Genomic DNA, 24,687 nt, shown 5'->3' on the forward strand with positions numbered 1-24,687 from the left:
GTCTTGATGTCTGCTCATGTCAGATTTCTGGTTGTGTGCTGCTGCTTGTATTTCTACGCTGATAGTAGCTTCAATCTGAATATTTTCTGTTTGTGGATAAGCATTTGCCTTTTGGGTGTTGTCTGGCAGGTACATATTAAAACTCATATGAATGCATATGATTGGTATCATGAGCAGAATTGATATGTGCAGACAGTATTCCACTCACCACACGAGATAAATGATTCATAAGAAGAGATCTTGTGCACCAAGTCACACATTTTGCAATTTAGATTCGAGCTGCAATAATAAATCTATCAACAGGAAATTAATCAGCCACATTTTGATTTTTGAGCCAATATCGTCTGCAGCCTTCTCAGTGTGAAGATGTCATGCTTTTATTTGGCATTTATGAAAACTCACATATTAACTCTGTGCATTGTCTTACTTCAACTGCTGCCCTTTCTGACCTACACTTTGGCTGTTATGCTTATTAATTCTACTCCACTGCATTACGCAAAAAGAATAGAAATGCTATCCCACTCACAGATCACTCACCTGTGTGCCCCCAGGTTAATACAGCTGATGCCCAGGTTGTAGCGGGACCGGATAAACCCCGGCTGCAGCTCCAGGGCTCTTGTGTAAGCCTCCACCGCCTCCTCGCTTCGATCTCCATTCGCCAGCGTGGCCCCGAGGCGGTTCCACAACAAGTAGTCCTGCACAAGAGTGCGAGTCATCGGTTGATTGAGGAATAGGAAATGTCAGGTAGTGAAGGTTTGGTACAGCTCAGTGTGGTGTCAGATGCTGCCAGCCTAAATAACCAACATACTCAAGACTTGCATTCAGTCATTTAGTGCAATTTAAAACTCATCAGCGACATCGCTTCAATTATTATTTAATTATTCAAGGCTTAAACGCTGTCCACCTTTGAAGGACCTAAAAATCAGCTTGCAGTGTCTTTAATACAATAGATGGACTAATTAGGACTTGGATAATCTGGGCTGCTGCGCATCACATGGCCTTCCATCTGCAGTGACAGCGTGACAAAGCAGTCTTTCTTTAGAGACCTAAATAACAAGGGGCTGTTTTGGAGCATTGTAACATCTCCCCTGGTTAAAAGTAACTCAAGAAGGGTAATTTAAGGATAGCTGAGTTATATCACAAAGGATGTCCTTGCTGTTGTTTCCCACCTGCAGGTAGACAGGCACATACAGAGGTCATGGTCTGTTACAGGGATCCTTCATCTCTGGCTAAGCCCAGCACTGGGGTATAATTATCTCCCTTTGTGTTCAGAGCTATTTTTCCAGCAGGGGACCTGATATTACCAAGTCAAATGCGGGAGGCTGGATTTAACAGTGAGTAATATTCATGCCGGCCTGGGACAGTGCTGGGAGGATGGAGCTCATTTGCATACAGAGAAATGGTAGAAAAGTTCTTGGTTGTATTTGCGTGCGTGTCCATTTTATCTGTCGCATGCCTGTGTGTTCTAGTGGAGTGAATATGCATGCATCTGAGATTATTTTTAGCTCTCTGCGTAATTATGTGTGTTTTTGTGTATGTGTGTGCGGATTGCGTCTTGCTCAACCGTTGTGCTGGATCACAAGCGAGAGCATATGTGTGCCAGTCAGGAGTTCACCAGGCCAGATTTGGCAGCGCGACAGTTCGCATATTGCTGTGACAGTTTGCTGTGCCTCACTGCATCTGTTTGCACAAGCTCTCCCTTGATATCGTGGCTCATCCTCGCTATGCTTTGGGGCTTCGTGTCTGCTGCGTGTGTTTGGAAGTCTGGCTCTTACAGTATGTACAGTATTAGAAAGCACAGCACACGCTCACAGGAAACATTCCTGAAGGGTTCACATCAGCACGATAATAACACACACACACAACCAACACACACAGCTGCTGCAGATTTATCTGCGTTCCACCACATCCCAGAGATGCTCTGCTGGACTGGGATCTGGTGACTGTGGTGGCCGTACAGAGACTTCAGTGTCATGTTCAAGAAACCAGTTTGATCTGATCCATGGGACGTAGTGTGCTATTCTGCTGTCAGCAGAGGGATGGACACGTTCAGCAACAATACTCAGGTCGGCTGTGGTGTTTAAATACTGACCGGTCGGTACTAAGAGGCCCAAAGTGCGCTAGATCAGCGGTCCCCAACCCCCGGGCCACGGACCGCTCGTTTGATACCGGGCTGCGAGGCTTGAGGTTTCAGTTTTCAGTTCCCTGGGTCTTTCCCGTGTTGAAGTTGTGCGTCTTATTTTGAAAGAAACGTTTACGCGTTACCATAGTAACAGAGAGGGGGATGTTACTCTCGCTGTTGTTCAGGGGGACGCTGCTAATAAAGTTACACAATTACACAGTGAATTCGCTTTTATAATAATAATAATAATAATAATAATGGATACTTTATTGATCCCCATGGGGAAATTACTTGTTTTTTCTCTGCATTTGACCCATTCACTCTGTGAAGCAGTGGGCAGCCCACTAAGCAGGCGCCCGGGGAGCAGTGTGTAGGGACGGTACCTTGCTCAGGGGTACCTCAGGGTAGCCGTTAAGTGGATTCGAACCGCCGACCTTCCGATCATGGGGCGACCACTTTACCTACTGAGCTATTATATTATATTATATATATTATTATTATATTTACAAAGCGTCACAGTTTTTGTCTCGGTTGTATCATTTTATTTTGTTGTATTTATCCGCCACACCTTAAAGGCCGGCCCGTGAAAATATGGTCCGACATTAAACTGGTCCGTGGCGCACAAAAGGGGCCGCTTCTCCAGATACTCTACCCAGCACCACTCTAACACCAACAGCCTGAACTATTGATGCGAAGCCGGATGAAGCGATTGTTGCTGCAGAATATGAGCCTCATTGAATCAAGCAACATTTTTCCAGTCTTGTATTATCCATGTAAACTGTAGCCTCAGTTTCCTGTTTTAAGCAGGCGGGGCAGACAGTGTGGTCTTCTGCTGCTGCACTGTGCACTCAGAGATGCTCTTTTTATACACTGCCTGTAATAACTGGTTATTTTTTTGGCATTTGCCTTTATTTGATTACAATAATGGAACTAGACAGGAAAGCAGAGAAAGACAGGGAAGACATGCATGAAAGGGCCATACGATCGCCTGCTCACCCACTGTGGTAACTGGTGCCATATTTGAGTTACTGTTGGCTTCCTATCAGCTGGAAGCTATTTTTGACTGACCGCTGACACCAAGGAAGGATTTTCACCAAGTTTCTCTTTTTTTGAATCATTCTTTCTAAACCTGAGAGATGATGATTGTGTGTGAAAGCAGATCAGCAGTTTCTGAAACACTAAGACCACTAAGTCTAAAGTCTAAGTCTAAATTACATACCTTATCAATAAAGTAAAACGTAAGCCAAAAAGAAAGAGCAGCTCACTAGCTGCAAACACAACAAGCACTCAGCTCACAAGCTGTAACCACACTACTGGCACTCTGGCCCAGAGCTCACCTTTCCCTGGGCTTAAATCTCCTTGATTACTGACGCGAGTCAGCTGTGTAAAAGGGAAAGGTGGCACCTCAGGCAGAAGAGGTGGTGGGACACGCCCACACAGGCATCTTCAGGAGGAGGCCCTGCTAGGGCCGTAACACCACGACAACAGAAAACCCACTGTTGTGCTGTAACATGGATGTAATATGTGAGCAACCGATCCACTGTTGTATGAAAGCCGTTGACATTGGTGCATTAATGCAGTGCCAGCTGTTCATGTGTTATGAGCCGTGTTTGGATTATCACTTATTTCCCTTCTCTCTTTTAAAAACTATACTTGATAAGTAGAGCCTAACTAACAAAGCTGCTAAGTTGTTGACTGGTATATGGTAAAGTGTCAGCCTAAAGTCATCTTTTTGGAGAACCATGCATATTAAACCGTGCCCCTGTGTGTAGTGCGTAGGGCTGTGTGTGTACCTCGGGCCGCACTGACAAAGCCGTGTTGAAGGCCTCCACGGCTTTGTTAAACTCTCCGCTGAGGTTGTAAAGCACCCCGAGGCCCGTCTGCAAATCTGGGTCGATGCTGTCAGAGTTCTGCTGAACTGCCTCCAGGTAGAGCTCCTTGACCTCTGGTAGCAGGGAGCTGTGGACACACACACACACACACACACACACAAAATTGAGATAAGGATTAGTGTGACTTAAGGCTGCTGAGTAAGCACGCATAAGACTGCAGGGCCATGATGTGCACTGGACTTTTATTCACAGCGTAACATGATGAGAGGCAGCCGGGGGAATGATGGGGGCGGTACAGAGAGGAAAACTGGAAACCAGGCCGGTCGTATGGAAAGAATGAATTTCTGTTTGTAAACAGTTTGTAAACATGTTCACTGATGTTTGTAAACATGAGTGAAGCTGTGGTCTAATATTTAGCAGTGCATGTATCTGAAAACTGTGACGCGAGCCTTAGCAGAGCGATAAAAGGAAGGGATAGAAAATGAGGGATGAGGTGAGCAGCAAAAATTTAAAGGGATGTTATTCCGTGGACTAGAGGGGAGACCGCAGTAATTGGGCTGTAACTGTGTCTCTTCACACTGACTAGACGATTAATGATTTGATAAAGCGCTACTTTACCTCGGGAGTGGAATTAGGTCTTTCAGATCAGATATACCAAACAACCTCAATTATACGACTTAAAATATTGCAGACAGCACGCACTTAACAAAGTAATTTAACAAGGTCCACACATGTACTGTAACCCTCCGTCTACCATCTCACCAGTATTACTGCCACTACCAGTGTCACCAGTACTACATTTCACAAGTACATATACGAGAGTATTAACAAATCCTGGAATCGTAATTTTACCAGTTTTAACAACAGAAGTCAAATCCAATAAAACACATCTGAAACTTTCTGTTTCTGTCTATCCGAAGCCGCCAGGCTGCAACTCCAACTGTCCAGGAGCTCAGCGATAGTCTGGTCCAGATCTGGGAGGAGCTCCTCCAGGACGCCATCAGTTACCTCATCAGGAGCACGCCCCTTTGTTGTCAGCTACTCTTGGGGCCCACTCTGAGCACCATCTCAGCATCCTTTCATTACCCAGTCCATGTCAGTATAGATATCTAGCATGATTGTTTGTTTCCTATTGACAGTTTCAGTGTCTTCCTTTTATTTTTTTGGCTGTGCATATATTTTATATTAGAGACACGAACAATCCCAATAATAAAGATAAGCCAGCCAAATGAATGAAGCCGTCTGCTATAATGTTGCAACGGAGTGTAAGCACACGTCAAACTGCCCGTCTGCCACAGCATCGTCAGCTGTGGCAACAATTGCTATTAGGAAAGAAGGAACCAGGAATCTGTGGAAGAAGGATTTTGTCATTCATATTTGCTAGAATTAAAAATATTCCCAGCACGTGATATTTATTGTTGAATTAAAAAAACACACAAATTCAGTATGTTATAATGTTATAAATAGAAGGAAAAACTGATGTGTGGCTAATGTTAACTGCTAGTACCAACACCCTCCTTTCCTTGCAGGTTAACGTCCACATGCCTGTCCTGAAGGTATGTGTTGTGGTTAGCATTGCAGGTGTGAATGCTTGTCTGTCTCTCTCCGTTAGCCCTTTAAACACACACCAACCTGTCCGGGTTGTAGCTTATAATAGTTGAGATAACCCTTCTCCTTGTGACTCTGAATTAGAGAGGTGGAAGAAAACAGACAGAAAGCAAAATAATAGCCAATTATTGTTAAATAATCAGTGTATTAGTGTACAAAACAAACACCCAGGACCAGATTTTAAAGTGAAATGTCTTAAACTTGGTTTAGTAATTGTTAACAGCTACAAGTTTAAGAAACCTGCACAGCTACATGTTGCTTTCCACTTCATCAACAACACCTTTGACTTGCTGCAGCCTCTGATATGTGTACAAAGCCAACATACGAGACATCCGTCCATCTTTAATAAAGTGGCAAACAAGAGACTGCAGGTTTTCTTATGCTGTAGTGATCCTTTTAATTAGGTCTAAAGAGTTTAAATACTCTACCTTTCATGTCTGCCCAGGTTGGGAGCATGAGACATCCTGCGCTGGGAGTTTGGAGATCCCGTTAGATGAGTCTTGCCTTTGACAAGATGCTTGTACTTGGGATTGTGTCTCAGCCAGCGGAGGAGGGCCTCACAGGCATCATGGCGCATACCAGTGTTGGTCAGGCTCACTGCCAGAGCCAAGAGGGCTATAAGGTTGTTTGGGTGGAGCTCCAAACACCTGGATGGAGACACGATTCGTTCACGGGAGAAGAGAAATCAAGTAAGGTGTTCACTTCAAAGAGAAATCTAGATTTGACAAGCATTAATTGGGACAGGCCAAAGCAGAGGAACATCAGGCCAAGGCTAATGATTTCTGGGCCAGAGCGAACGAGCAACACTTCTCCTGCTCCGTCTCTGCTGCAGAGAGTCGTGTTTGCATGCTACCCACAGCTGATGATTTGAATTAGCTTTGCACTTAGGCAAAACGGCATGGGTGGTTGTTCCAGAGACGGAAAGTATGTTTGTAGTAATTGCTGAAGTTATATCACCGGTTATATCACGTGGACGCTTGCCACTGTGCTGGCACTTCATAATTGAAAAGGGAAGAAGAACAGAACAGTGTTGGATGAACGACTTGGATTAGTTGAAAGACTAAAGGGGAGGCCAAAACGAGATTTAGCTTTCAACAAGATAATTTTTTAGCCAGATTTGCTACAGTTGATGTGCCAGCTTCCTTAAAACCATCCTAATCTCGCACAAACCAAATTATTTCAGTCCCACTGCAAATGACGTAAACCCTGGTTCAGGACACTGACGTTCACTGCATATAAAGTTAGGCCCATAAATACTCACACAGTGTTGCATTGTTTGCCTCCGTACATAGTGGATTTTAATCGAACAATTAAGGTGTGATCAAAGTGCAGACTTGACTTCAAGGCGTTTAACAAAAATACGAAACTGTTTAGGAATTATAGACATCTTTATACTTAGTCCCCCATTTTTATAGGCTTAAAAATAATTAGACCGTCAGACACAATTTGCAGATTTTGACGGCCTGTACCTCGACAACTGTTCATGGACATCACCAAATGCTGTGTTTCCGCCCTTGAGATGATCTGCCAGGCCTTCAGCCTCCTACTGTTGTTACTTTTTGGGATCTCTCTGTATCCAGCTTTCTCTTCAGTAACTAAAGAGCACGATCTGTTGGTTGAAAGCCGGTGACTGAGTCGGCCATGTTTGCCTTGCTATGTGCAGTATGCTTCTTATTATTGGTGTGCACTGTGAAATCCTTTCTGATCAGTTTAGCACCATTTAGCAGAGGGTATAGCCTTGTACACTTCACAGTGCATCCTGTTACCTCTATCAGCAGTCACACCATCAATAAACAGTTGTGACCCACACATGCCCGTGCCATAGCACAGCCTCCACTGTGTTTGACGGACGATGTGGTTTGCTTCATTTCTCTGGTTTGGCGTGCTTTTCTCTTTGCATCATTTGCATCAACAATTCTGCTCTACTTTGTGCTCTTCCAGGCCCTCTGTGATTTTCTTAGAGTAAGGCATGAACTGGCCTTTCTATGTTTATTTTGTTTTCCAGCCTAATGATGAACTTTACATATAACGTCTCATCTTTTTGGCAGTTTCCAGCAAACAGCTACTAAACAGAAGGTAAACAATTGGAATCAGATCTTTCATCTGCTTAATTTGTCATCGAATAACAAGGGAACGGGTCTCACCTCGTCAAAAACCCACCTTTCAGTCACCTGTCTGAAAATGGACTTTGCATAAAAAAACAGTTAATGTGATACGGTTTTCGAGTCATAGCTTAAAGTCTGCCCTTCGATCACATCTTAATTGCTTTATTTCAAATAGCAGTACTGTAGGTGTAGCCTTTGTATCAAAGAAGACATTTTCTGAATTAAAGCATAAACATGGCAAAACAAAGTTAAGCATATGACATTATTCAACAAACAGATAAAAAAGAGAATACAGCAGTGTTGTGAATCTGAAACGATGCCACTGTAACCACAAGCTAAAAACATTTAATCTCACTTCATACAAAAAGAGCCTTCGCAGATGGAGCCATTACATAACACAGACATTCAAACCACAGAAGGAGCGTGTAGGACTCTGCTGGACCGCAGGAATCTCAGGCCAACTAAGATATTCTGCATGACAGCGGACACCGTTTGTAATCCACGTCTAACAGCGATCACATTTTCCTAGTCTTGTTTCTTTCTTCTGAAAAATGGACCATATCTGAAGGAAGAACACTTTCTGCTGAATCTCTTGTGTTTTCTGTTGTCAGCACTCACATTCCCAGAAAGGTGTCATTTCCGGCTTCACCAGTTTGAATGAAAGTGGGCCACCTCCCATTGAGGCTTCTGCTCATAAACGTGCTCTGTGCTATCACCATCCATGTGGGGTGTCTCTGTTTTAAGAATAAAACTCCCAGAGCCTGCTCTTCCCATCTCCATCTAAGGATAACTGAACAAAACTGTGATGGTGTTCTTCTTATAATACTGTTTTAACATCGGCATATAGTTATGACTTGGTTTTGTTCTCGCTGAACCTACTGCTGTTAAACAGTTCAGTGAAACCTCGCAGGCAAATTTCACGTGCTGGGCTTCATCTTTTCACATGATATTTCCACAGTGTCCCACTTGTGCAAACATATGGTGTTCCCAAGCAGCAACAGCTGACTGACTCCAATGTCTGCGAGCGTTTTTTGATTTTAAATGGGAACTGAATGCAGTTGTTTGTCATTACCTCTGGAGGGAGACAATCGCTGCCTGCTCGTTCTCATTTTCAGCCTGGGTGGTCCCCAGGACTTGCCAGGCCTGCATCAAAACAATACAAACAGGTAAAGAACAAAGAGTAAAAAACACACGGTGGAAACAGTGTACAGCCTATGCTGCCACGGCTGTTGTCTGGCTACTGTGAGTTAAGACATCCATAGCTCCAGCTAATTTTAAGGAAGTACAACTGGGGTATATGCAGTGATGATTAAGACTGACAGTGTTTTATTTGGACTATTGTCCTCAGGCACCATCAGATATTATGTAGTAAAACTGAAAAAGAGCATAATTTAATAATAAATATAGTTTCTTTTGTGTGTAACCACGATGGGACCTATCCAGGTATGCATTTACTGCATTGTTTGGCATCGTGTTTGGCATCGCTGTCATGCTGAAACATGAAGCCCCTGCCAATCAGATGCTTTATAGATGATATACAGTGGATCAAAATGTGAAGGTAACTGCATCCACGATTGTGCCTCCACCGTGTTTAAAAGTTGGCTGTAGACACTCAGGGCTGCTCCTCCATACATACTGTCAACACTTTGAACCAAATATTTCAAATTTGGATTCATCTCTCCAGAAGTCCTCTTGCCCCTCATTTTCTGCCCATTTCCTGTGTAACTTGGCACACCCCAATCTCCCCCATTCTCTCGAGGCTGTGCTGGTAGACACAGATAACCTCCTTGCAATGGTACGTACTGATGAGCCTTCCTGGAGGAGTTACTACCAACCTCTGTAGGGTCCAGGTATTACCTCATGCTACCAGTAGTAACACTGACCCTAGCCAAATGCAAAACTAGTGAAAACAAGAAGGAAAAAAAGCATTCCTGTTTTGGGGGTTGTCTCATCGTTGCCCAAAGCAGCTGATTATCATCCCCTTCTGCTGCTCAGCTGAGCAGATCATTATCCCACAGCTTTAAATGACTTGCTGTCCTCTTTAATTGGAATATGTTTATGTGTTAGAGGGACGACACTGACTTGAATTAGGGCCTTCATCAACACAAGAGGCCAGACAATGATATAACGAACCTGAAATCCAATCCAGATTATGAGATTAGTCCCACTGTATGATGTGTGCGTAAGGGCACATTTAATAACCTGTTCTAATCTCTCTACATGCTTTTTTTGTTCAGCTCTTTGAAACCAGGCGCCAAATGATTTCTGAATGATTCAGAGGTCTTCGCAGTCGGCCAATAAGCCGCTACGTGCCCTACAAGGAAATTTGGAATCGTATTAGTTCCATATACCGTGGGATAATCCTCTCCTCGGAATAACTGGCACATTTCTGTATATTCCAGGGGATTCCGAAGTACTTTGAATGAAGGCTTTGCTCTTTCAGCTCGCAAAGAGGTCACTCCATTGAAATGGGAGGAATACAAAAAGGAGAATGAGCTATTGTTCATCTCACTGGGCAAATGGAAATTCTCATCAAGTGCAAGTTGAGTATTTTTTTGCTACAGTAAACAACTATTTTTAAAAGGGAAAAAATCCCCTGACCTCTACAGGCAATCAGCATTGAGCCTGTGGGTGCTGCCTACCAAATCAGCTGGTCAGTGAGGCATTCTTCCTCTGTAGCAGGGGAGGATTTAGCCATAGCTTTGCAATGAAAGCCTCAGTGATCCAGTCCAGTTAGCCGGCGTAAGGCTGCAGTTTTATCGGCCATTTGTACTCTAAAAGTGTACAAATGTCTGTAAATATGAATAGCTCTGCTACTGACTTGACTGGGTAAACAGTGTGTGTTGACAGCTCTGTGCATGTGTAAATTAGCAGAATTCACCTCTGAATCGTGAGGGTCCTGTAGGACAGCTGCTTCAAGCAAAAGCACAGCGTTTGGCAAGTCTCCCTCTCGGGATTTCTTCAGTCCCTCTTCGAATGCATTAGGCAAGTCCTTATAAGGATTATCTGTGTGGAAGTAGTAACCCTATCAGCAAGAAGAAAAGATAAAAACAAGCACAGTGGCAACGTCAGTTTCACTCTTCTATTATTCCATTGCAAACCAAGTGTCCTGTGCAGTTGTATATTTAAGCAAAACTGCAGGAGCAGGAATTGATCTTTTCTCCTTCACATCAAACCTGGACTGAGCTCCCCAGGGTTTGTCTGCTCTCTTTAAATGTTAAACTTTGCATTTTCAAACTGTGATTACCCTGGTGTGTTGCGTGCTTTTGAGCACGATGACTTTGAAACAGATTTTTCCTTAAGAACGAGCGCTACGCTGGGATCAATACAGAAAGCCCACAAGTCTGATCTCACATGATTTCCTGGCATAAGAAGGTCAGCTGGTGGGTGATGCTCAGACATGTGCTCATGTCCTCTGAAACTCGGGAAAACGTCATTGTGATGCGGTAAACATGCAGGTCAGTGTGCAGGCGTTGTTACATTGCATCACAACACATTAACAAGTAGTGTTGATCAGTCTGGCGTGAACCAGAAAGATAAATACAACTAAATTATTACTTTTTTTTTTGTATGTTTCTTCTTCAGAATGGCATATTTTTAGACTCTTAGACTTTAATTATCTGTGCTGCTTTCAATAAAATAAGCAGCTTTAGCTTTACTCGCTGTTTCACTCTTGGGTTTTCATATTGTCACTCTTCTCATACACAATAGGGAATCGGTCAAACAGACCTAGAGACCACCTCATCCCTTTGTGGCACAGCATTCACCCGGCAGCTGACTCTAGGTGAAAAAAAATCCATATTCCCCAACAACCTGGCTAATGGGTGTTGGCTATGTTGCTGGAAACTTCTATTTAAATTCTTTGGTCACTAGCAGGTTGCCACGGTCGCCTGGAGCTTACATGGAAGAAGCCACTTGTCTGCATAGACTCCCTAATTGGCCTCCTAGCTAGTGAAACTTGAAAGTTTGACAGGTTACACGTCACAGGTTCACAATCACTTAGCCAGTAGTTAGCCAGTGCTTGCAGACAATTAGGTATCTTCCACACAAACTGGAGGTGACCACTGTTATCAGCTAATGCTAAGCGACAGTATAGTAACTGGTAGTGATGGCATCACTGGCTGGTCTTTAAGAATCAGTTTCACAGCGACGGCAAGCGACCTCCAGTAACTACTGGCAACCACTAGAGGAATACTCATCTTTGCATGGATACCAGTGCTTACCAGGTATGTGTGACTGAGACCAAAGGCTTCACATTCAACACGGAGTCGTTTAACACTAGTTTACATGTCATTCCTCATTTTTAAAACCCATTCACATATATAAAAGTTCTGGATCCACAAAGCTCGGTGCATTACAGTAACCTTAAAGTCTCTGATAGTTGACCGTTAACCTCAGGGTGACAAGCCTCCATTAATCACGCCTGTTCCTAAAATCCCTCCGTTGCTCACTCATTCATCACTTTGAGACTTCAAGGCCACTTACTAATCATAAATCTTCCCTCATGCGCATTGTGAGAATATTAGCACAGGTTCATTTTATGGCTGCATAAATTCTGACAGTCACACATGGATAAATACAGAATTGGACACTAAATCAACGTGGAAGACAATAAATAGCTCAGATATTTTAAATGTTGATCTACAAAGGCTGATAAAACTATATTTGGTTTCAGGTTTTTATAGATGTCAGATGTAAACATACTGCACACTTTCACTCTAGGCGCACACGCAGTTCTGCATATTCCTGCATCACTGTCATCAGGACGAATCTGCGTGCGCGCTGAGAGTAACATTTTAATGATAGTGACCTTCTCGTACGGAGACACAGTGGAGGGAATCTGTGCCTGCTCGTTTTCCGTCAGCCAGTTTCGCCGAGCCAGCTCTTCCCACTCTGCCTGCATCTTATCCCAGAACTCGGTATCTGACTGCACACATCAGAGAGAGAGAGAGAGGACACAGTTCAAGAAAACAGGAAGGAAGGAGTGGAAGGTGACAGGGGGGGAAATGAGTGAATAGTTAGCTCTTGCAATTTGCAATCACCCTACTGTTGGAAATGTCACGTCTGCCTATTTCCGTGCTGTAATGTACAGACCTCACACTCCTGATGACTCATCACATCTGCATGTCAAGGCAGAGTTTAGAGGAAAAATGCTTTATGCTGGAAATGCAGCTGCAGGAAATGGATGAAGACCCGACCAGAATGAAACACGCGGCTGGCACCTTCTTTCAACAGAATCGGTTAATTCTTCAAAACAGCAGCTAAACCTGAAGTACTGTTTCTGCCGTTCAATAATTTGCATATTTTAAGCTTGGTCTGTTCTTTCTAAGACGATCAGAAACACACAAAATGTTCACCTTTCCTTGACAGAGTTGGACTTAAGGAACTCTATCAGGATGATATTTGCACCCTTCAATCAGCAGACCGAAGGCTATCAGTGTAATGTGGGAGTTTGCTTCCTGGAGCATTTTCTAACATTTCTTCTGACAGGAAATCAAAGCCTGTACTGGGAACCTTTTAAATACATGTTTGTTTGCCATCAATTAGTTTAATCAACCAGAGTTTGTGTTGTTTTGCAATAACCCTTGAATACGACAGCTTACTGTAATGTAATTAACGGCAAGACTACTAATGATAAGGAAACTGTTGAATTGTGTTTATTTATTATGGTAGCAGACCTATAAACACTTCAAAGAGGCTTTAAGAAAACCGATTGTAACACGTGTCACCTGGCAGTTTGTTGCTCTCTGCCAGGTGATTGGCTGAAGAGCTATGAAAAGGTAGTGGGTGTGTGGGGTGAGGTCAGCACTCTTCTGTGGAAAAAACAGAAGAGTGATTAATTCACTCGGGTGCGAGTGGGCATACTGTCGGTAAGAGACTTTTGCCATTTTGTTTGGATAATTTGTTATTGTAGGTGCCCGTTTTTAATGCGTGTCGCTGGACTTTTGTAGTGTGACCACGAGTTTTAATAGAAGAATTGATCAAGCCCTCGATCGACTGCGCGCAGGGAGACGGATCAATATTGTAGGTATATTGAGTGTGTGTTTTAGCTTTGACTTTGAATGGTTTCACAAAATTGATATTTTATTGGGTAATATTTTATTCCATAATGTTGTTTGTGTTGTTCAGCTGTGCTGTCTCTGCTGTCCTTTTTTGTTCGTTCTTTTGATTGATTTGGAATTTTGTTTTGGTTAGTTCGTCCAGCCGTGAAGGCGGGTATTGATTGTGAGTGAGTTGTGTAAGGGCGGACTAACCTCCTTCTTTGTTTTTTGTTTATTTGATTGTGCCACTTCCCTTTATATTCCAGATTACAGGTCATGCATAGCGCTGCTTCCCAGCTGTACTGAGACCCGAATTGTTTGCAGTGCGTGTCACAGGTAAATTGACTGCAGTGTCGCTAAACGGGGTGTAACAGTTTGCAGTGTTGTGTTATTTCTCACACCATTTGTGTGGTAAGTCTCATGTGCAGCTGGGATATCAGCAGGATGTTGTAAGTCCTGTCTGGAAATAACTGGGAATTTGGGAATGTAAGTTTTGGATGCACAGTTGTGTGGTGTGCAGCCATACGGCTTGCAAGTTCCTGTCCTATTTATGTACACAGTAAACATGATGGGGCAGTTTTTGGTGTGCGGTCCCATTTCTCTTCACGTACATGCCTGTCGCTACAGATTTACTTAATGACATGACTGCCTTTCATGCAAAACGCGAATACTCTGCATGGCCACTTTTTTCTTTCCAGCTGGTTTATTTCATGATTTGTGACCGCCTTCCTGTCAGAAGCAGAGCAAAGAACAGGAAGCCAAACAGAGCAGAGCAGCTTCCTCTGACTTATTCAGTCCTTTATAGTCATCATGACAACATGACAGCGTCGCACACAGTACATGCGTGTGTGAGACACTGTAGAAGCAAGCAGGGTCAGAGAGACCTGCTATAAGGACACATGTGTTTGTGTCAAAGGTCTCAGATCTCCACATGAAATGATCCTTTTGACTGACATCAAGGCCACGGTGCGGCCCCTCGTGGTGAAAGATGGCAGGTAATTGCAGACTGCTGACTTGCACACAAATTGCATCGAGGGGAGCCTTCGCTGTCGGCTCCATCAGGAAGCATGGCATCAGAGAGTCGGTGTTTGAAGCAGAAATTTGGAGGTCGAGTAGCTGTTTACATTTAGAAACATGTGAGTTTGTGTCATAGCCCTGTGTCGCTGCACCACATTATTTTGTTTAGCATTTTTGTTTTTGCTGGTGTGTGTGGTGCAACAGAAGAGTATCATCTGGGCTGAAACCACCAAATCCCTACAACACCAAGTACCTTTTTTCTCTGGTCCCTCTTAAATACTGCAGTACACCCTCTATTAACCCTCTCAGGCTCAAATTAAACTTTTTGTTGCTAATGCACAACCAAGTCCTGCAGTGGTACTTCTGAGTACAGCAAACTCATAAAATATGTATGTGGGGTAATCAGGTTGTTAGTTTTTAACTGTTGCAAATCGGCGACGCCCGCCTCGAGAGGGTTAAACAGCTGAGCTAATAAATCTCTCTGTGTTAGGATGCCTGTGTTTTCTTCCGTCCTGGTCGTGTTTATTTTGGATTCTCAGTTTTGGTACTTTTTGAGTTTAGCATTAAAGCTGTTTTGAAGTACGCTCTTGCCTCTGAGCGTCTGCACTTTGGGTCCTCCTTACCACCACTCCTGCCTGCACACAGCCCTGACTTGACAGTCTGGGCCCAAATCTGAACTCCACATGTAAATAATAAGGTGTTTCTCATCTCTCCTTCACACATTGTACTCTAAGTTTAAGCAAGCATTTATGCAATAAATCGAACTGATATACAAAGTGTGACCAGCGTGATCCAGTGTGAGAACTGCAAGTATCATAGCAGGAAGTCCTTAAAATGTCTTGCTGAAAGTAACCAGCACACGTTAGTCTTGCATTCACATCGGCTGAGTCTGACTGGCTTAATGATTGGCTGTTATTACAGGCTTGTATTATTCATCTTGGTGTCAGGATGTTTCCTGTGTTACAGAACATAACGGAGAAAAGATGCCCAGCAGCTCGCTTGTTTACACCACTATCAGTGCTATCTGCAGTTACAAAGTGTGTAAAAATACACTGCTGAAGGTTAACAATGACTCCGACCCTCTTCCTTAATACTAATAATAAAATGCTAAAATACAGTTTTTACCCCTAAAATCAGTATAAGATTAAGAAACTACCATTTACTTAAAATAAATTAAAAATCCACAATATTGCGCTCATATGATCCATACTTCCAGTTGTTAGTCCCGAATCCTGATTCCCTGCACAGCATCATTTCCTCCTGGCTTCCGACAGTGTTCATCTTCATGTTCTTATAATAGATTTTTATGGCAGGCTGCAGTCATTGTGGTAATTTAAATACTACGGCTTTAATGTTTTTTCATTATTTTTATCGCAGGGCCTGCATTGGCCCTGTTACCTACCCATCATCTCAATGTTTCCAAGTCGTAGACGGTAAACTGCTTGCGGTACCGCTCAGTAAATTGCTCGGAGAATTAAAATCGAGTAAATACACATGCATGTTGTGAAATGACAAGAAATTCATATTTCTTCATAATGCTGTGACGGATGTTTTCAACGCTGGCATTGGCAGTTTAATTATGAGGAACAAGGCAAAGACACAGCAAGGTAATTATATCCTGCGTACGACTGGAGTGAGGCCACGGCTGCGACTCTAATTTCAGCAGCTCTGATGAAGTGTTACGTGAAAGAGACAGAGAGCTTCCCACAACCAAACATGTCGCCGCTGCTTGTAAATGAGGTGGGGTTTCATTAGTTACTTCATGAATACATTATTAACAACAGCAATAATCATAGCAGCCTCTACAGAGCTTGCACATCGCTGTTTGTGTCGCCTACTTTTGGAAAAACTATACTTATGTTTTGCCTTTAGAGTCCAATTAATGCGTGCTACTCAAACGGGCTGAGGTGATGAATGCAGTGAAAATAAATGGACGCGGCTGAGAAGGTAATTTGTAATGAAAATTCTCGATAAGTCAGCTAAAAAACGAAAGGTGCAATATATTTATCTTAGGCCTGATAGGAAAAACAGAGCCATAATTATTTATAATAAATGATTATGAAATGCCCTTTTGCATAGAGCATTATCGTTACTGTAAACACAGGTGGACTTATAGACTTAATATAAAGGTAGAGATGCACACTCACGGGAGTTGTGTGTGTAAACCAGCATAGTTAGCATTCAAACAGCAACATGAAACTTTGTCTTATGGATGAGTTCAGATCTCGCTCATGTCTGCATTTATACAAACGACTTTATCACCAGGTGCAGAGGGAATGGAGACCCACAGGCTTTAAAGCTTTTGGCAACCATCAGACCAACCTTCATCACACTAAAGTGAATATTTCCTGCTTTTCGCTAACTGAAAAAATGCTAATAATCCATAAATGAATGTTATTTTGTTTTGTTCCTTGTGATGTTGAAATTTGCGATGATAACTGGCCTAACAGGATGTCAGTTTGAACTGTTACCTTGAAACACAGTCTTTGGAAGAAAACAAGTACTTGAACAGGGTTACTTATCCACTTTGCCCAGGCGGCCTGCATCACAAAAAGTCTCATTATTTACCAGTGACACAGCAGCAGACTCCAGAAAAAAGGACTCTTCTCATCTCCGGAGCAGGACTGGCCTGGCCTTTTAATGTTAATGAGCCACCCACTTCTGTGCTGCGTAGGCCAAGTCCTTGGTCAGCGAGACAAAAATAGGAAGCTAGAGTCCCGATAATGTCACTCAGAGACGAGTAAAATGCACTGCTGTGGACAAAGTGCTACCAGTGCATTTTGGCAGACCTTCTGCATGGATGTCTTTGATAACAGCACATAGATCTACTTCAGTGAGGGCTTTTTCATGTAAAGGTTTGTGGCTGATTGCAAACAAACTGAAATGAAAGATCCTTACTCTAGGTTGAGCCGGAGTAGCAACAAAGTTTGCTTCTTTTATTATAGTAGTGAAGATGTGACCTTCAGGACCTACTTCCTTATTGTATTCTTCCTCACTGTAGTAGACACTGCAGTATATTATTTGATAGCTGCTGACGAAATACGCAGCTGCAATGTTTTATGGTAGTTTTATTTTAATAGTGACAGAGAGAATAACAATCTAAAATGTAGAAAAAATGCATTAGATAAAAGTTATAAATGGATTTGAATGTCACTGAGTGAAATAAGCACTTGATCCCATTGAATCCAGCTGGAATTCTGGCTGCCAGTGATACCAGGCCTGTGAGCCCATGTTTCATGCAGATTACAGGTAATCAACTTGATCTGAAGTCATTATGCATGTACAGCACACAAGGCTGGAGTGGGCTACAAGACCATCGGGAGACGTAACTGTTGGTGGGATCATCTAGAAATGGAAGCAATAAAAAAACAGTCGCCTTCGTTCTGGAGCTCCACACAAGGATGATGATGAGGAAGGTGGAGGATCAGCCCAAAACTACACAAGTTTGAAGATAACTGGGACCACAGCCACCACTTGGTAACACATTATTGTCACGGTTCTGGGTCTTTTGTTTTCAGTGTTTTGAGTTTTCTCATGGTTTTTGTCATTTTGTATGATGTTAGTCTACTTTGTTATTCTACGGTTGACTCTGTAGTGCCTCGGTTGCTTATTCTGTTTAGCTTTTGGTTATTGTGTCCTTGCCAACTGTGTTTATTTAATTGTGTGAGTTCTTGTTTCTCTCATTGTGTTTCGCTTCATTATGTTCATGTTTCCCCAGCCCATCACATCTGCACCGTCGCTCCCTCGTGTTCCCTCGCTCCCTCTGTGCTCGCCATCAAGAGCTCGCCCCCTTGATCGGGGATCAAATACATATTTCATTAAAGTACATAGAAAGTTTAATTAACAGCCAAATGAAGCTTTTTGTGGGATCAAAGTAGATAAAGGGACAGCATCTTACATACTGCACTATAGCTTATAGTTTATTTAATGGATTTTCTTTATTTTTCACTTATGTTTCCATGTTAGGCTACAAATACTTTTTTCTGCTTTCAATTTTAAAAAATAGCTGTTGAGAGCATGTCTAATGTGGCGATATAGCCCTGAATGTGTACAAATACTGGCCTACATATAGGAAGCCTACAAATAAACAGGGCCATGCTAATGTTTTTTACACATGACAAGTCTGCATGTAAACACAGAACCTGGGCTCCTGAAAACCTTCACACTGGAAGGAACTTTCACCAGCTCATTTTTCAGTGACCCAAAGTGTTGTTTCAAAGCACAAAGGCTCACTTTTTGCACTCCACATTTTGAAAGTTTCCATTCATGCTGCATTCACCACTCATCAAATATATAAATATCATTTTTCTTCAATGCAGGTACATTTATACTTTTTAGGAGATGCTTTGTGCGTCTTCATTCTCACGCTGAAAATTTTACAGCTCCAACATTTGCAATTTTGTGGACTGCTGGAGGGCACAGAGATGGAGATTGTTGAGAGTAGTGGAGGCATTACTCATTTACTTTCCCCATCCTAATTTTCCCCAGGAGGACTGTGGATTAAAACTGCTGACCTTTTGATCGCAGGGCTGCATCTCTAACTTGTCGGCAACTACATTGCCGCAACAAAGGCAACTTAAACCAAGACTGCCTCAGACTAATATTCTGTCAGATAAAATTGAAGCCGCTGCGTTTTAATCAAACGGGAGGGTGCGCAGTCACCTTCGTCTCATTTTTATCACCACTGTGGGACCTTTTCCTATGCCCCTCAGCCAAAACGCTGTTTCCCAAAGTCACAATTTAGCCTGCAGCAATTTCAGGGCTTCTCTGTTTAATGAAAGCATTACATTGTCATCAGCTCAAAGTAATTTACGGCGTCCTCGTGTGACATGCACTGTGCATACTTTAAATATATCTCCCCTGTATAGTTAGTAGTCTTGAACCGCTGCCACTTTATCCTCCCTTTTCCACAGATTTTATGTGCAAAGGCACTAAAGGCATAAGCTTACAGGTTCCCATAAGTGCCAGCTTCGTAAAATGAATCTTATTTAGACGGCTAATTCCACGAATCCTCCCCGGGTCCTAATTTTCTTACATTTGGCTGCTTCGTCTAATTGAATGAATTGGAAGAAAGACGCTGTGCTGATTTAATGTTCTCTCTGTGCTGTCTCTACCGCCGTGTCTTTGTAAGTATGAAAGAGCATGCATATGCACAGCTGCTTAAATTGAAATTATGCGATTAAGGTCTTTGGCATTGGCAAGCGAAGCCAAAATGGCTGACGGCTCGCATCAAATGAAGGCCAGCACTCAGGCTTCTCGATCAAGGCTGTGAGATACTGTTACGAATCGATACGCCGTTCTCAGAAGGAGAATCTCTAAATCTCATCATTTATCTGCCACCGGACGACCAGAACCTGTACAGGTGTTTGGGTGGATGCAGCTTTTCGCTAATATGAAATGTTACGTCATCGTCAAATTTGGGATGGGATCCCCCGAACGGGCGGCTCTACTCCCTTACTGCTGCTGCTCCTCTCACTTCTGTTATTTATTGATCATTGCACGTAGCTCGGTGTGCAGCAGTCTATTGTAACCTTCAGCAGTGCAGGGCTTACTCCCATTTTCAGACGTCTGCTGAGCGGTAAAATGACTTTATTACAGAAACACAACCTTCGTGGTTATGTCTGTTATCCTATGTCCAGTTTAGAAAGTCAGTGTTTTTGGTTTATTTGTACCTAGTGACTATGCTGTAACGTTTAAAAAATAAACCTGTTTGAAAAGTGAAAGAACAAACATTTACAGGGAAATCTTTGTTGTTGTTCGTGTAATCGTTGGGTCAAATAGTAACTTGGTGGGCAAAGAATTTGAAAAGTGACAACAGTACTTTAGGAACAAAACAGAAGCGAGTAAGCAGTGTTTCATGTTTCACGGTGACCCCGACAGGACAAGAAAATTAGTCTCTTCTTAGCTGATTTGAAAAATACAACCTCAGAACTGGAAGTATACGGCTGTGCTTTACACGCTGCTTCTTTCACTTTTGTTAAATAAATAACGACATAGTTTAATGTGTCGTGTTTTATTTAAAAAATGCATAAATTCTTTTTTCACTCGACTGTGCGCTCTCCAATAATGTCTCTAATTACTGTAACTTATCCTGTGACATCAGGCAAAATGTCCGGTTTGTTTACCGTCCGTTTGCAAGCTCGCTCAGAGTCGTGAATATTTTTCTCGGTCAGCCCACTCATGAACTCTCCTCTGTGGATTTTACACACACTGTTGTGTCAGTTGGCACCACAGGCCGATTACGTTGTAGGAAGCACAATAGTGATCATTTCACAAAGAGATTAAAAAAGAGCTGAAGAAATCAAATGGAAATCAGCTCCATGGGGCTTCAGGTAGAAATTCACATTGCACGAGCCATCATGAGTGAACATCTTACTATTCATCACTGATTGAAGAAAATAAGAACAACCCCAGGTTTCTCTTCAGCTCTGCAGCCAGGCTGACAAACAGTCAGAGCTCTGTTGAGCCAACCATCCCTTTAACGTTAACTAGTAATGACTTCATGAACTTCTTCACAAATAACATTTTTATCATTAGAGAAAAAATTACCAATAATCATCCCACAGATGTAATATTATCTACAGCTACTCTTAGTACCATTGATGTTAAGTTAGACTCTTTTTCTCCAATTGATCTTTCTGAGTTAACTTCAATAATTACTTCCTCCAAACCATCAACGTGTCTTTTAGACCCCATTCCTACAAAACTGCTCAAAGAAGTCCTGCCATTAATTAATGCTTCGATCTTAAATATGATCAACCTATCTCTAATAATCGGCTATGTACCACAGGCCTTCAAGCTGGCTGTAGTTAAACCTTTACTCAAAAAGCATCTCTAGACCCAGCAGTCTTAGCTAATTATAGGCCAATCTCCAACCTTCCTTTATATCAAACATCCTTGAAAGAGTAGTTGTCAAACAGCTAACAGATCATCTGCAGAGGTTTATTTGAAGAGTTTCAGTCAGGTTTCAGAGCTCATCACAGCACAGAAACAGCTTTAGTGAAGGTTACAAATGATCTTCTTATGGCCTCTGACAGTGGACTCATCTCTGTGCTTGTCCTGCTAGACCTCAGTGCAGCGTTCGATACTGTTGACCATAATATCCTATTAGAGCGATTAGAACATGCTGTAGGTATTACAAGTACTGCACTGCAGTGGTTTGTATCATATCTATCTAATAGACTCCAGTTTGTGCATGTAAATGGAGAGTCCTCTTCACACACTGAGGTTAATTATGGAGTTCCACAGGGTTCAGTGCTAGGACCAATTCTGTTTACATTATACATGCTTCCCTTAGGCAGCATCATTAGAAGACATAGCATACATTTTCACTGCTATGCAGATGACACCCAGCTCTATCTGTCCATGAAGCCAGATAACACACACCAATGAGTTAAACTGCAGGAATGTCTTAAAGACATAAAGACCTGGATGGCCGCTAACTTTCTGCTTCTTAATTCAGATCAAACTGAGGTTATTGTACTCGGCCCTGAAAAGCTTAGAAATATGGTATGTAACCAGATTCTTACTCTGGATGGCATTACCTTGGCCTCCAGTAACACTGTGAGGAACCTTGGAGTCATTTTTGACCAGGACATGTCCTTCAACGCACATATTAAACAAATATGTAAGACTGCTTTCTTCCATTTGTGCAACATCTCTAAAGTTAGAAATATCCTGTCTCAGAGTGACGCTGAAAAACTAGTTCATGCATTTATTACTTCCAGGCTGGACGACTGTAATTCATTATTATCAGGAAGTCCTAAAAACTCCCTGAAAAGCCTTCAGCTAATCCAAAATGCTGCAGCAAGAGTCCTGACAGGGACTAGAAAGAGAGAGCATATTTCTCCTGTTTTGGCTTCCTGTTAAATCCAGAATTCAAAATCCTGCTCCTCACATACAAGGTCTTAAACAATCAGGCCCCATCTTATCTTAATGACCTTGTAGTACCATATCACCCTATTAGAGCACTTCGCTCTCGCTCTGCAGGCCTACTTGTTGTTCCTAGAGTATTTAAAAGTAGAATGGGAGGCAGAGCCTTCAGTTTTCAGGCCCCTCTTCTGTGGAACCAGCTTCCAGTTTGGATTCAGGAGACAGACTGTCACGATCCTGGGTCTTATGACCCAGCGTTTTGAGTTTTAGTTCATTTTGATGTTTATAGTGTATGTTTAAGCTCATTAAATTTTCTATGTTCATTTATTTATTATATTCCCCTTGTGTTTTCAACCCTTGTGTTAAGTCTCCCTTATCCTTTATGTGTTTCATGTCTGTTTCTTATGTTGTCAAGTTCATGTAGTCATGTCAGTGTTTCATTGTTTCCTATTTTATTTTGAAAGAGGTCCTGTGCTTCTGTGTTCTGTTTTGATCTTTCCCTGTGGGCGTTGTTATGTTCATGTTGTGTCTACTTTGCCTTTCTGTCCCATGTTTCAGGTCCCTATGTTCTGTCTCAGTTGCTGTTAAGTTTTCATGTTTTGAGTTCAGTCCGTGTGTTTCCTGTTTTACTTTCACAGTCTGTCCTATGTTAATGTTTCTAGTTTTGCTTCCCTTGTCTGTCCTGCGTTATTACTCCCAGCTGTGCTCTCCTCCTGTGGCTCATTCCCCCTCGTTATCGCTCTGTGTATTTAAGCCCCGTGTTTCTCTTTGTCAGCGTTGCGTCCTCCCTCATAGCTGTGTGATTTTCCCTGTGGTGCCTTGTGCTTCAGTTTCCCAGTTTAGCTTTGTATTGTTTGTATTGTCCCCCTACACCAGCAATAAAGCTGTGTTTTTTGAGTTTACCTTTGTCTCTACAAGTTTGCGTTTGGGTCCTTCCTTTGCCTGCACACAGCCGTACTGTGGCACAGACACTATCTCTACTTTCAAGATTAGGCTTCAAACTTTCCTTTTTGCTAAAGCATATAGTTAGGGCTGGACCAGGTGACCCTGAATCCTCCCTTAGTTATGCTGCAATAGACGTAGGCTGCCGGGGATTCCCATGATGCATTGAATCATATCTGTTATTAACCTCTGTCTCTCTTCCACAGCATGTCTTTATCCTGTCTTCCTTCTCTCACCCCAACCAATCACAGCAGATGGCCCCGCCCCTCCCTGAGCCTGGTTCTGCTGGAGGTTTCTTCCTGTTCAAAGGGAGTTTTTCCTTCCCACTGTCGCCAAAGTGCTTGCTCATAGGGGGTCATATGATAGTTGGGCTTTCTCTGAATCCATTATTGTACGATCTACTGTACAATATAAAGCGCCCTTATTTGATTTGGCACTGTATAAATAAAATTGAATTGAACTGAATTGAATACATGGGCAATGATGGTTGAAATGTGATATTGAAGACAGTTCTCATGGCTTAATGCCCACAGAACCTTTATTGCAATTCTTTAAACTCAAAAGATTTTCCCTTAAAAAAGCAGGAGGAGTATTATCATGTCGATAACAGAGAAAATTACTTTTACCCAGCTGATCAGGGGTCGTGCTAAACTACAGAAGAACAGTGTTTAAGTTCCTTGGGATTCACTGTTTAATAAGTACGATTTTTCACAGCTTGTTTTTTTCTTTGCATTTCTTAGTGAATTACAAAGATAAGCTCAAGCTGGAATAAGGAATGTTGTTTCGATGAGTAGGGCTGGATTCCAGTAAGCTGTCCGTCTCTCTAACTCGTGCCCGTTCCTGAAACTCGCACAGAAAAAGAGGGTGTTTGCCAGGAAGGGTGCATGCACGAAACAGTTTAGCTGATGGAAACTGAACATCCAACCTTCCTGTTAAGTCTTAGTAGAAGTCAGCGGCGGATGAGCCTCTTTGCTGACAGATGTACTAAAGAGAACTCTGCTTACCTCAACAGCAGCCTTGGCCCGCTCAAACTCCTCCTCCAGGGACTGATGTCTGGACAGCAGCGCGCTCCCCCACCGCTGCTCCTTCGTTAAGCGAGCCTGTCATACACACATGCATGCACACATTTCATAGTAATATAAACATTT

The 24,687-nt window shown here is 42.6% G+C and overlaps 1 protein-coding gene across 3 annotated transcripts in view; it reads right to left on the bottom strand.

Annotated features, from left to right (window-relative positions):
* pex5la (peroxisomal biogenesis factor 5-like a) overlaps positions 1 to 24,687 on the bottom strand; it is a 114,424-nt gene that overhangs the window by 2,041 nt on the left and 87,696 nt on the right. For all 3 annotated transcript variants that reach the window (XM_080297269.1, XM_026159991.2, XM_026159994.2), the window contains 7 exons: positions 24,544 to 24,639; positions 12,478 to 12,594; positions 10,549 to 10,692; positions 8,740 to 8,810; positions 5,991 to 6,209; positions 3,916 to 4,081; positions 538 to 695 (listed from right to left, as the gene is read on the bottom strand). In XM_080297269.1, coding sequence (XP_080153395.1) covers positions 538 to 695; positions 3,916 to 4,081; positions 5,991 to 6,209; positions 8,740 to 8,810; positions 10,549 to 10,692; positions 12,478 to 12,594; positions 24,544 to 24,639 — 971 coding nt within the window. The remainder of the gene's footprint in view (positions 1 to 537; positions 696 to 3,915; positions 4,082 to 5,990; positions 6,210 to 8,739; positions 8,811 to 10,548; positions 10,693 to 12,477; positions 12,595 to 24,543; positions 24,640 to 24,687) is intronic.

Source organism: Astatotilapia calliptera, chromosome 23 (assembly GCF_964374335.1).
Source record: "Astatotilapia calliptera chromosome 23, fAstCal68.1, whole genome shotgun sequence".
NCBI lineage: Eukaryota > Metazoa > Chordata > Actinopteri > Cichliformes > Cichlidae > Astatotilapia > Astatotilapia calliptera.